Here is a 13,198-nt window from a genome sequence, read left to right on the forward strand (position 1 = left end):
GAAACTTTATAGGTGTATTGATATCAATTAGGAGAAGTGATATGCTTAGAGCCATAGCCCTACACTTTCTTAATTAAGAGTTATTGCCCTTTGTTGTTTTTGTATGATGGCACTTTCCAGAGCTATATCTTAGAAATGATACAATATTTCAACATGGGTGTGTAGAAATAAATGGGAAGAAGTGCCACACAAGACCCATAAGCCTACACTTCTTAACTAAGAGTTATTGCCAATTATTGTTTTTAACCAGGTTTTCCGAAGGAAAAAACTGGTTATGAGATTGGCAAATGCGGGCGGGCTGGTGGGCTGGCTGGCGGGCGGGCGGAACAAGCTTGTCCGGGCCATAACTATGTCGTTCATTGTCAGATTTTAAAATCATTTGGCACATTTGTTCACCATCATTGGACGGTGTGTTGCGCGAAATAATTACGTCGATATCTCCAAGGTCAAGGTCACACTTTGAGTTCAAAGGTCAAAATTGGCCATAAATGAGCTTGTCCTGGCCATAACTATGTCATTCATTGTGAGATTTTAAAATCATTTGGCACATTTGTTCACCATCATGGGACGGTGTGTCGCACGAAAGAATCACGTCAATATCTCCAATGTCAAGGTCGCCACGACTAAAAATAGATTTTTTTTAAAAACAAACTTACAAAGGGGGTTAATTTTGTTTGTTCATTTCAAAAGTTCAGTTTGAGTTTTCTCCCTTTATCAGATTTTTTTTTCACAATGAAAACCTGGTTTTGTGACAATTTTGTCCCTTGTTGTATGATGTCACTTGTCAGGGCTATATCTCAGATACGCTACAAGATTTCAATATGAAACTTCATGTGTGTATAGATATGATTGAAGAGAATTGGAATGCATAAAAACAATTACCCTAACTTAATTATTATTTTAGGATTATACTGTTATTCAAGGGATTTGCACCCATCCATAAACAAAATTAATCTGGCAGGGGATACCAAATCAACGAATTTGCTTGTTGTATACAGATTTTATTATTTTATCCCACATCCTCTGTGCATGTCTGCGTTTGCAAAGTCCTGTATATAGAGAATAATAGGTTAGTGTTGATTATAGATCAGGTTTATCATGCAAGGCTTAGAAAACAAAAAGCACGAGCCTTGGCGAGTGCTTTTTCGTTTTCGTGCCCAGCATGACAAACCTGATCTATAATCAACACTAATCTATTATTCTATTTATCCCACTTTTTATTTTGTAAACCTTTTTATTTAAACAAAATTAGTTTGACTGGATAATTTCGCTGGATTTATGACGTCATTTCGTCGAAATATTGAGGTCATTTCCCGCCGTTGAATATATATTGATATTTAATCAATGGGGCTTTAATCAAACGAATTCGCTGTAAAAGTGGGATAATAGTTTATCCTTTATGTCTGGTGACTCTTGTCCCAAGTGATGTTTCTTACCTTTTGTGTTTTTGTAATGCGTGAAATAAAGTCGAGTGTTTCAAATGAACTACTGACCCCACATTGTGTGTCGACCTTAAATTTTTTGGGTTATTTTAGCGCGAGTTTTTTTGTATTATACATACCTTATATAATCATATTTGCAAAATTTAGTGTAAGTCAAGTGTTACATTTAAAAATTATATCTGTGAAAGAGATGTTTGGAAGATTTCTCCCCTTAAAGGTACCGTCAACCACGACGGCGAAAAAAAAAAAAGTTGTAAAATACCTTATTTTTTTTACAATTTTTAGTTTATATTTAATAAATTATCACGACTGGTATATTACATTACTTGAAAAAAGTTAATATTTTCAGTATATTTGGTAATAAAATTGTGCGATGTGAAATCGAAAGTACATCGCGAAAATAGGTGACATAACGATACACGCACTATAAATAATGCAAGTAGATTGATCATTTTATACATAAAATATATACAATTCACTATGCATGCACAGTTTGCATTCCTGGGTTTACTACGTGACGATGATGATCAATCTACTTTCGTTTACTTGTAGTTACTGGTACCCAGTAAAATTTATTACCGAATATACTGAAAATATGAAAACTTAACAACTTTTTTCAAGTAATGTTATTTACCAGTCGTGATATTTTAATCAATATAAACTTGTTATTGTAAAAAAATACGGTATTTTACAACTTTTCTTCGTCTTCGTGGTTGACAGTACCTTTAATATCCTTATCAAATTGCAAAATAATACACGCAAATATCCAATCTTACTATCGTTAAAAGGAAAATATTGATGATTTTTTTATGCTCCCCCCAAATTTATTTTGGGGGGAGCATATAGTTGCTGCTTTGTCTGTCCGTGTGGTGTGTGTGCCTCTGTCTTTCCGTCCATGCACAATTTTTGTCCGGGCTATTTCTCAGCAACTAATGACAGGAATTCAATGAAACTTTATGGGAAGATTCACTACCAAGAGGAGATGTGAATATTATCAGCGGGTTCTGGTCGGATGATTTATCACAGAGTTATGGCCCTTTGAAATTTTCCATTAACTGTACATATAGTGCAATTCTTGTCCGGGCTATTTCTCAGCAACTAATGACCGGAATTCAATGAAACTTTATGGGAAGCTTCACTACCAAGAGGAGATGTGCATATTATCAGCGGGTTCTGGTCGGATGATTTTTCACAGAGTTATAGCCCTTTGAAATTTTCTATAAAAAATTCTTGTCCCCCCAACTACTGTGCCCTCAAGACGTTTCCTTTTATCTGAATAATTATGTAGTGCAATATTGTGACCCAAAAAACCTTTGGGGAGCATCACCCGTCTCCGACAGTTTCTTGTTTAAATGTGTAAAGCAACATTTTATTTGTGAGAAAACATTTTAATTGGTATTTTATTGTAACTTTTAAAAGACATGTGTGTTAACCATCATGTGAACTATTATTTTAATTTAAATTAAAAGATTTTAAGCTTTTGGGAAACAGGTCAGTCACGTGCTTGGTGTGAAATTACTGTTAGAAGGAGATATTTATTTATTTTTTGTTTAATGATTGCACTATCTAGAAATAGCATAAAAATATCAGCAGATAAAATCAAAGTGTTGAATGCACTAATGCTTTTTACAAATACATTAAAGTGAAAACAACTTGAGCATTAAATATGTTAAAGGGGCATATCAACTGTTAATACATTATTTTTACTTTCAAAAATAAGATTATATGTGGAAAAGGAAGTGTTTATATGTCTTGGTTATATGATATCTCATAAAAATGTTAATTTTTATAACAAGAAAAAGTTGTCCCTAAATCTGCTTTAAATAAAAAGATTGTGTTTTTGAATACATGATTGTCAAAAAAGCGTTACTAAAAGCCTTTTAATACTGCTGCGTCCTTAATATAACATAAAGACTATACAAATACAATAAAACATTGTACAGTGAGTAATAAAAACAAAGGAATCCAAATAGGAACCATGAAGAATTTGATCTAACTTGGTCTTAATCTGTCAAGGGAGATAATAGGAAGACAACTAAAATCACTAATTTCTCATTTTGTTACACATTGAATGGACCTTGTCCTAGAAAAACTGGGCTTAATGCATATGCTTAGAGTGACATCCCAGATTAGCCTGTGCAATCCTAACAGGCTCATCAGGGATGGCACTTTCTGTTTAATGTGGATTTTCATTTTAAAGAGACAACTTTAAATTGAAAAATTCCATAAAAGCGAAATGAGTTGTGTGAGAATGAAAGTGAGATTAGCCTGTGCAGACTGGACAGGCTAATCTGAGACAACACTTTGAGCACATGCATTAATCCTAGTTTTTCCAGAACAAGGCCTTAAAGAAGGCCCTATATTTTTCATAATGTTACACATCAAATAGACCTTTCACAGAAGGCTTGTAACCTTTTTACAGAGCAGTAGAGTACAACTGTATGAACCTGATGTTGGTTGGGTCATACGACATCGGGAAGACGTCACTGCTGGGCCATCTCATGAAGAAAGGACGCATCACAAATCCTTACACAGTAGGTTTCACTAGGTGTGACAAACAACCTCTAGAAAGATCAAATTGGTTTGTGGTAACCAGTCATACCTAAGTGAACTTTTGGTAATCATTTTTGCTTTTGAACACTTAAATAAACTTTCAATTATTTATAATTTTTCTGAATACATGTGCTGAAGTGAACTTTCGGTGTAAGTTTTGCTTTTTAATATTTAAGTGAACTTTCAGTATCAGTTTTGCTTTTGAATTCTTTAGTAAATTTTCAGTTATGCTTGTAAATACTTGACCAAACTGTCAATATCAGTTTTGCTTGTGAATACTTAAGTGAACTTTAAATATCAGTTTTGCTTGTGGATACTTAAGTTAAATTTCCATATCAGTTTTGCTTGTGAATACTCAACCAAACTTTCAAGATCAGTTTTGCTTGTGAAAACTAATAAATTGTGTTGATATTTGGGCCCAGTTTCTTTTAACTTTAATGACCAATGAAGATTAACAATAACGAAAGCGACTCAAAAGATGGTGTGTTTGTGTTAATTAAACATTTATACAATTTTAAAGTATACTGGCTGCTTAGAGGATTGCAGGTTTGATTCCTGTGACATATAACTTGTGTGAAAATAGGTCATGAAACAATTTATATGGCCAATCTTCCCCTCCTCTCATTCAAGTAGTTCATTTGTCAATTACTGGCATCAGTATGTTCCCAGGAACAATGTGAGTTGGTATTCTAACTGCCCTCATATGACTGAAATAGTTTTGAAGACGGAGAAAAAACTACTTTAAGGGATCTTTTCACGGTTTGGTAAATTGACAAAATTGAAAAAAGTTGTTTCAGATTCGCAAATTTTCGTTTTAGTTATGATATTTGTGAGGAAACACTATTACTGAACATTTACTATAGTCCAATATAGCCATTATATGTATCTTTTGACGATTTGAAAACCTAAAAATTATAAAGCGTGGCAATGCCAAACGATTGAATAATTTGGAGAGTTCTGTTGTTGTCGTTTAGATTTATGAAACTACGAAGATTGCTTATATAAGGTATAAAATACTTAAACTGTGTATACCCGGCGGAATAGCCGAGAGGGCTAATGCGTTTTTACTTCAGACAAATTCCAGGATTCCGGGGGTCACTGGTTCAAGCCCTGGTACCAGCTACTTTTTTTTACTTTTTTAAATTTTATTCTTGATTTTTTTACTGGAGCTTTTAAGATCCAATGTTTACAATATCAATATAAAGCATTTAATGACAAACTTCAGAATATGCCAAAATCTGTGAAAAGGCCCCTTTAACAAACAATCAAAAATTGTCATTTACAGATAAGTTGCACATAGGCTTTTTTCAAAAATGAGATTTTGCACCTCTTAACCCTTTCAGTGCGGGAACCGAATTTTAAAGGCCTTTTGCAAACAGTTTGGATCCAGATGAGACGCCACAGAACGTGGCGTCTCTTCAGGATCCAAACTGTTTGCTATTCTGAAAGTATTCTTTGAAAAAAAATCGAAGAAAATGCTAATTTTAGCAATTCAGCAGACGACATTTTAGCAGATGACAAATTTTCCAGCATGCAAAGGGTTAAACATATGTAAATGTGTTTCTAAAATTATAGCATTTCAACCAGTGTGAGGAAGGTAGGATTCAGGAGATTGAAAAGTTGTCACATGCATATATCTCTTTCAAATTGTTTCCTCTATAAAAACAAATACATTGTTCTACAGAGGAAAAAAGAACCCTTTCCTTGTTTTGCCGTAGGTTTACAGCCAACGAGAGGAAGGCGGGCTGACTTATTCTGATCAGAAGGGAAAGCCTCTGTCAACGGTGGGTATCGACATCTGCCAGCTAGAGATTGAGGGAAACCAAGGAAAGGTCGTTTTCCGCACGTGGGATTTTGCTGGGCAGGTAAGAAGACCACATTGGAGTTGAATAAGAATTAGACTCACTCTTTGAATCTTTCTATGATTTTTATGCCGCCTCACAATGGATACTGCAACTCCGTTACATCTCGTTACATCTCAATTTGCAGGATCCACAGATCGCGATCAGGATATATCTTGATCGCAATACAACTATTCATGCACACATATGTATGCTTTTTCATAGTTTGGCAATCTCAAAACATGTTATTTACCAGCCTTATCTCAATATGTGTGATATCCATCTGTTATACATAGGTATAACAAACAAATATATTTATGGAAAGTATATTCAAATGCGTTTGATTAAGTTTGTTATCTGAAAATAATTGACAAGTTTTATCGTACAGGTAAAGTTAACAAACTTTAGCTACAAATAAATATTTCTCATGCATTGCGTCTAAATCCTTTGTACTGATCAAAGGCATGCAAAAATTGCACTTAATGTACAACATCACACCATTCATTCTCTGAGAAAGCGAGGGCTTTAATATTTGACTGCTGAATACAAACTTCTTTGCGCAGTTGAGACAACTAACTCTAAGATTTATACTTTTGGGCATTAAAAAAAATGTGGAAACATTTTCTCTTAATTAAAAACAAGTCATAACGTTGTATCTACAGGGTTAAAGTCCTGTAGGTAGCTCAGTATTGATCTGTTACATTTACAGTAATTGTCTACACCTTTAAGTGGGGACTGGCTGTAAAAGCGAATTCAATAGAGAACATTGTCAAAGGTGACACGTGCGATGACATAAAACTGGCAATATTTGATGTACGGCAAATGGGGGTTATTTTTGTTAGTGTTTGTCGCACTACTGAAGTGTGATGAATAATTAGATGTTTAAAGGACAAAAAAGAACCCTGAATATCTATTATATGTGTTTTTCTTTGCCGTTCAGTTTGTTCAATATAAAAAAACAAACTATTTGCTTGTTTATTCTTTTAAATATTAGGTGCATTTTTCAAATTGATATATTTTACATACTTTTTTACCACCATCTGGTATCAGGCAATTTCAAAATGGTGATTTGTAAAAAAAGTATGGTATCGCTTAAACAGAAAATCTAAAAATAATTCCCCACGACCCCTATATTTAATCCCACATTTGTAACAGACATAGACAGGTTACACCGCACCATATAGTCCACTGCAATTGAATGCTAATTATGGAGGGCAGCCCCCCTCTCCAGATATCATCTGATACATCTCCTTCTGGATTCATGGCTTGAAGGCTAGATTTTAGCTCCAAACAATGTCTGTCATGGTCTGTCCGGAATCTTGATTCATAAGTTAAGTTGTTGATATTTCGAACATAAGTGGGGCATATTTTTAAAGATCTAAGATCTATTTCTTGGGAGATTATTTTGATAGCTACAGTGCTCAACTTATGGCAAGGTAAAACACATTATATTTCATTTTTACTTGTTAACTAAACATCTGTGAACTATGAAACATTAACAGTCGAAACTGACCTAACGGCCACCTGAAATTAACGGTCACCTGCAGACAACGGTCAGTCTGGAATCCCCCCCGACAAAAAACACTCTATATTACACTTGAAAATAACAGCCACCTGTCCATAGCAGCCAATGGCCACTATATTCCACTCCAAAATTCATGTTTGAACTAAATTTAACGGTCACGCCTCAGTAGTCTCGAGTCGCAAAAATTAAAAACACAGCACGTAATTTGTCCGTCTATTTTGCGGTTAAAGCCTCTGATAGTGGTACAAATGTAATTGCCTTTGATATGATAAAAGCGGCCTGCTGCGAGTAAACAAATAATAAGGTGTTGAGAAGGTTTGTTTTCTGGGGATAATCGTGGGGGTATCTTCAAAAGAAAATATGTCAGCGTTTGTGACACGTTTAAAGTAATTATAGCTGATTAAATTACCACTAATTAGTACTCTGCACTTCCACCATCCAGCACCGTTTGCTCCGTCAGCAAAACATGCCAGTACATCGGTCACTTAAAGAGCGTTGCTTTGTCAAAGAATAACCAGGCAATGCTTGACTCCATCATGAAATTTCAAGACGAATTCTTTGCGCACCGGGTCAAGTGTTCTAGTATTCAAAAGAAGATTAGCGAGTTTTTTAGCGTGGAGTGAATTGTTTTGATTGTTGCGAGTGATAATGGTTGTGTGTATTTTGAAGTTTTTTGCGTGATAAGTTATCTTGTTTTTTGTGCATGATGTGCTATGTTTTTTTGTTGTTTTAAAGAAGGAATGAATGTTTGTATTTTGAATGAGGTTGTTGAATGAAAATGCTGTTTGTGTGATGTTTGTGAACGAATAAATTTTAACAAAATTTTTGCGTCTTTTTCTTTGAATGAGAATGGTACAGTTAAACCGTACTATCTGTTTGTGACAGTGAATCCGCTTTTTAGAGTTGTACGGACGTGACGTCAATGGCATGTGACAAGCTTTATTTACTGAATGAATGAAATGCATGAGTAAACAATTATACTAGCGTTGATAAAGTCATTGCTTTAGTTTAACAATATGAAATTAAATCAATCTATAAGATATTATTCTGTATTATTCAATGTAAGTAAATTCTGTTATTATGCTTAGATAACGGCAATGAGCATTTGTTTTACACTGAATGCAAACGACTGGGTGGGGTAACGACGTAGCAATACTATCAACTGACCACCCATCTTAAAATTCTGATCCGAATTCAACGGTCACCTGTGGACAACGGTCACTTTGGTTATTTCCCTTGACTGACCGCTGAATTCAGGGTTGACTGTATGTACAAATCATTCAAGCAATTTTCAGACAGTAAAATGAATAAATATTTAAGTCTTATTCATACAGCAGATGGAATCAAAATTACATGGTTATCATTGTTATATTTGATATACAAAGAGTGCAATATTAAGTACTTCATAAACTCATATGTACAATTAATGTGAGTAGTTTAATATATTGGTTAATTATAAACCAACTGGACAACTTTAATGGCGTATTTTATTATTATTATACAGAAATCATAGAGACAGTAGGAAAACACTTGTTCCATTATTAGAATCATCTTCTGCCATACAACAATGCATTAATAATTTCAAATACATTTGTGTATATTGTACAAGACAGTCTAAGAGACAGCTATATTCCCTGCCAACATTTTTTAACTTGAAAATGTTGACTTTGATTTTGAGCCAGCATAACTTACTTGTGCCTTCTGCACATTGTCCCAATGACCTAAACATTTGGCCAATTATTGGACATCTTCAATATAACAGAGTTGCAGTTAATATTGTTGGAGGTTTTGTCGGAGGAAAAAGTGTTAATATGACTGCTAGAAAAACTGAAAGATTATTTATGAGAACGTCCCTGCATGGTCACTTTGAAGCTTTTCTTGAAAATTACTTTGTCAATTTGACCTGATGGATTTTAAATGGTCTTCTTTCAATTTTAAGTATAGGCTTGAAACAGGGCCAAGGTCAAAAAAATTCATAATGCCATTTTTTATAGAGTCATCAATGCATGATAATTTCCCACCTTTTTAGACTGTGTACTTGGTGATCCACCAGTACTGCTCTGTCCAATCTCCCTTTATCGGGCCTCAAATGAACAAAGCAGAGAATACTTGTTAAGTGATAAATACAAACAAGTTTGTTTAGCAAGGCTAGACCACGTGCCTTGGCAGGTGGTTTCGGGTTTTTCTGCGGATAGCATAAACTTATCTGTGTTCAACACGTTTCAAGTATTCTTTTTTTGTCATCATATTTGTATTTTTCGAAGAAGAGGGGGTATATTGTTTTTGGCCTGTCTGTCTGTCATTGTATGTGTGTGTTTGTCCCAAAACTTTAACCTTGCACATAAAATGAAAACTCTTGGGTCTATGTTCGTTAAACTTCACATGTGCATGCATCTCATTGAGATCTACAATCAAACATGGTTTGAGGTCACTATGTCAAAGTTCAAGGTCACTGTGAGCTTTATCATACATTCGAAATATAACCTTGTTTCTAAAATAGCTGCCGTGCGGCTGCAAAGCGCAGTAGGGGCATTGTGTTTCACAAAAACAGCTCTTGTTCTTTCATCGTTTTAAAGGTAAACGTAACTGAAAATAACCCTAAAACATCAAATGATGTCACAAAAATAAAACAAAAATACATCACTATAATGCGTATGTTTGCTGTATCAATACTGTTGAATATATGAAAATTTACCAGACGTGTGTTACCTCCTTAATGCTGGTATCATGAAGAAATAAAATGAGCCTGTTTCTGGCAAAACTGGGAAAATTGCATATAATTATGTAAAGTGTCATCCCAGATAAGTGTATGTAAAGTGTCATCCCAGATAAGTGTATGTAAAGTGTCATCCCAGATAAGTGTATGTAAAGTGTCATCCCAGATAAGTGTATGTAAAGTGTCATCCCAGATAAGTGTATGTAAAGTGTCATCCCAGATAAGTGTATGTAAAGTGTCATCCCAGATAAGTGTATGTAAAGTGTCATCCCAGATAAGTGTGTGCAGTCTGCATAGGTGAATCTGGGACAACACTATTTGCTTAAACTGGTTTTTCATTTAGTAGAAACTTCCTTTAAACAAAACATTCTATAAAAACATAAAAATGTCGTCCCTATTTATCCTGTGCAGACTGCACAGACTTTTCTGAGATGACACTTTAGGCACATGCATTTAGCCCAGTGTTTCCAGAACATGGCTAACATTCTGAAATTCTCTCACTAGAAGACTGTCAAGCTCAGCTGACCATTTCCAATACTGACGATTTCCCGCCATTTCAGAAAGAGTACTACGCAACCCATCAGTATTTTCTGAGTCCCCGTTCCCTGTACCTGGTGCTCTGGAACCTCAAGCAGGGGGAACAGGGCATAGAGGATCTCAAGCAGTGGCTCGTCAACATACAGGTGAGCTGTCCAGGTATTTCGGTGTTCTATGCAATGATTATGATAATTGCCATGCCTTCAATACCACAAGGTAGCGGTGCCTATATTGCTATCACTCTGTTTCATAAGACTGCCACCCTGCTGTCTTTCCATATACAAATTTGTTAAAGCCATTCTCCTTGTCGGGACTGTAACCTTTTTATTCAGCATGCACTTTGATAATAACTTACCACAAATGACCACCATCATAACATTACATGTAGCACCCTTCTTTGTTCCTTAAAGGTCAAGGTTACAGGTAGAGAGGTCAAGGGTCTAATTTTACCATAAACTGTTTAACTGTCCTTCATCATGCAATATTAAAATAACTTTTAACACTTAAGACAACCATGACGATATGGCATGTCACATAAAAAACTGTCTCCTTACCTCAAAGTCAAGGTAGGACTAAAAGGTCAAAGGTCAAATTTGCAATTAAATGGCTCGTTAAGACTGTTATTTTCTCATTCATCATGCAATTTTAAAATATCTTAAATACTTTTCTGAAATGAAGTCCAAGGAGACACCTGTCTCACTACCTCAAGGTCATCCTAATAGGTCAAACGTCAAATTTGGTTATACCATTAAACAGCTTTACAAGACTTTATGAAGTTTATCTGTGCCATTAAATAACTTCAATCATGCAATTAAAATAAATTATCACACATTACCACCATTAGGAGACAATGTGTTTCATGTAAAATCTGTCTCTACCTCAAAGGTCTAGGTCAAATTTAAAGGTCAAAGGTTAAATTTGGCCAAAAACCAGCTTGATCAGAAGTAACTTCATCATTCAACATGCAATCTTGCCATACTTTAGCACACATACTCACTAATGTTTCGTCCCTTATTAGCCCCGTGTTCCCAGATCAATGCTCAAATGTTTAAGTTTTAACATTTTATACAGGCGCAAGCCCAGGGGTCAGCTGTCATGATTGTGGGCACCCACTTGGACGAGATTCAGAAAAACAGGGGCCTGTACACGAAAACCTGGGAGAAAGAAATGGAGCAAAAGATCAGAGACAAGTATTGCCGCCAAGATAACGAGAACAACGGTCTTCCAAACGTTATTGACATTTTCAGCGTGGCCGCTGGAAAGAGTCCCAAGTATATCGAGGAGTTGAAGAACAGGATCTACAGTCACGTGTTTCAGCTGAGGCATCCAGGTGTGGCGGTGTTAATACTAACTTTTGAATGAACTCTTGTCGATTAATCCTTTACCACTTAGATACGTATTTTAACACATTTGTAGTCACTTAGAAAGTTTAATTTAATTAAAGGCCTTTCTTTCTAGATCCAAGTTTTAAAGGTTTCAGTTCCAACCCTTAGATGCTGATGAGCAGCAAACAGCATAAAACCTGAACATACTGCGAGTTACTTGCAGGCTGTTCTGGTTTTATGCTGTTTGCACATAGCCATTTTCACTTTGCCTCTGATTGGGAAAGGGTTAATTATTCAGGTATTATTGCATCATGAGCTGTAATATTTATGTACAAGCTCTTGTTATTGATCAAGGTTTGTTTCATTTCACGGGCATCTGACTTGATAATTAAAATTCTGTCATATTTAGATGCACATGAGTTGGTTGTGTATACCATATGGAATTGTTCACTTTGTGTACATGTTCAGAATTTTAAATGGAGAAATTTTTTCTCACAAAGGTAATACAAACATTTAAAATGTTCCTGCACCTATAAATATTCCCTATAATTGTATGGCAAGGTCAACAATCTACTCATTGATGACAATTTGCTGGTGCCTTTAAATGTTTAAGTCTAGCTTTCAAGTTTAGTTTTGCTTGCTTGGGTTTTAAATTCATTGGTGGGCTCATAACATAATTTTGCTCTGGTTTTCTTGGTCAAACTTCAAATTTCTATGAATGTGAATGTCATGCAATAAAAAAAATTCTCGACAGCTCGAAAGACCGAGAAGCTGCTGGGTCACAAGGTACCAAAAAAATACCTGAATTTACAGAAATGCATAGAGATCATTGCAAACAGCCGCCTCAAGGAGCAGAAGGACCCCATTCTGGACAACAATCACTACATGTAGGCAAACATATTACTTCTATAATTGTGTTATGTTTCAAAGTTTTCTAGGTTACGTGTACAGCATTAGTCCTTCATTTACCATATCTCTCTGGGTTGCTTATATATTTTTATTATGCCCCCTTTTAAAGAAAAGGGGGTATACAGTTTTTGCACTGTCCGTCAGTCTGTCAGTCTGTCACACTTTTTGTGTCCGCTCTCTTATTCAAATAGTTTTCATCTTTCTTTACGAAACTGACTAATGGGGTTATTTACCCTCGGGACTTCGGTTAAAAACCATTGCCCGAGCACACTGCTTAACATAGAACTCATAAAAAAGCCGAAAACGGCCATAAAATGGACAGCCCGATTTTACTGGGCTGTACCATTGGT

At 35.3% G+C, this 13,198-nt stretch overlaps 1 protein-coding gene across 1 annotated transcript in view; it reads left to right on the plus strand.

Annotated features, from left to right (window-relative positions):
• LOC127869081 (leucine-rich repeat serine/threonine-protein kinase 1-like) overlaps positions 1–13,198 on the plus strand; it is an 80,688-nt gene that overhangs the window by 29,291 nt on the left and 38,199 nt on the right. Inside the window, exons 12-16 of the mRNA XM_052411370.1 lie at positions 3,865–3,976; positions 5,714–5,860; positions 10,638–10,760; positions 11,686–11,944; positions 12,694–12,826. Coding sequence (XP_052267330.1) covers positions 3,865–3,976; positions 5,714–5,860; positions 10,638–10,760; positions 11,686–11,944; positions 12,694–12,826 — 774 coding nt within the window. The remainder of the gene's footprint in view (positions 1–3,864; positions 3,977–5,713; positions 5,861–10,637; positions 10,761–11,685; positions 11,945–12,693; positions 12,827–13,198) is intronic.

The sequence above is a fragment of the Dreissena polymorpha genome, chromosome 2 (assembly GCF_020536995.1).
Source record: "Dreissena polymorpha isolate Duluth1 chromosome 2, UMN_Dpol_1.0, whole genome shotgun sequence".
NCBI classification, from domain to species: domain Eukaryota; kingdom Metazoa; phylum Mollusca; class Bivalvia; order Myida; family Dreissenidae; genus Dreissena; species Dreissena polymorpha.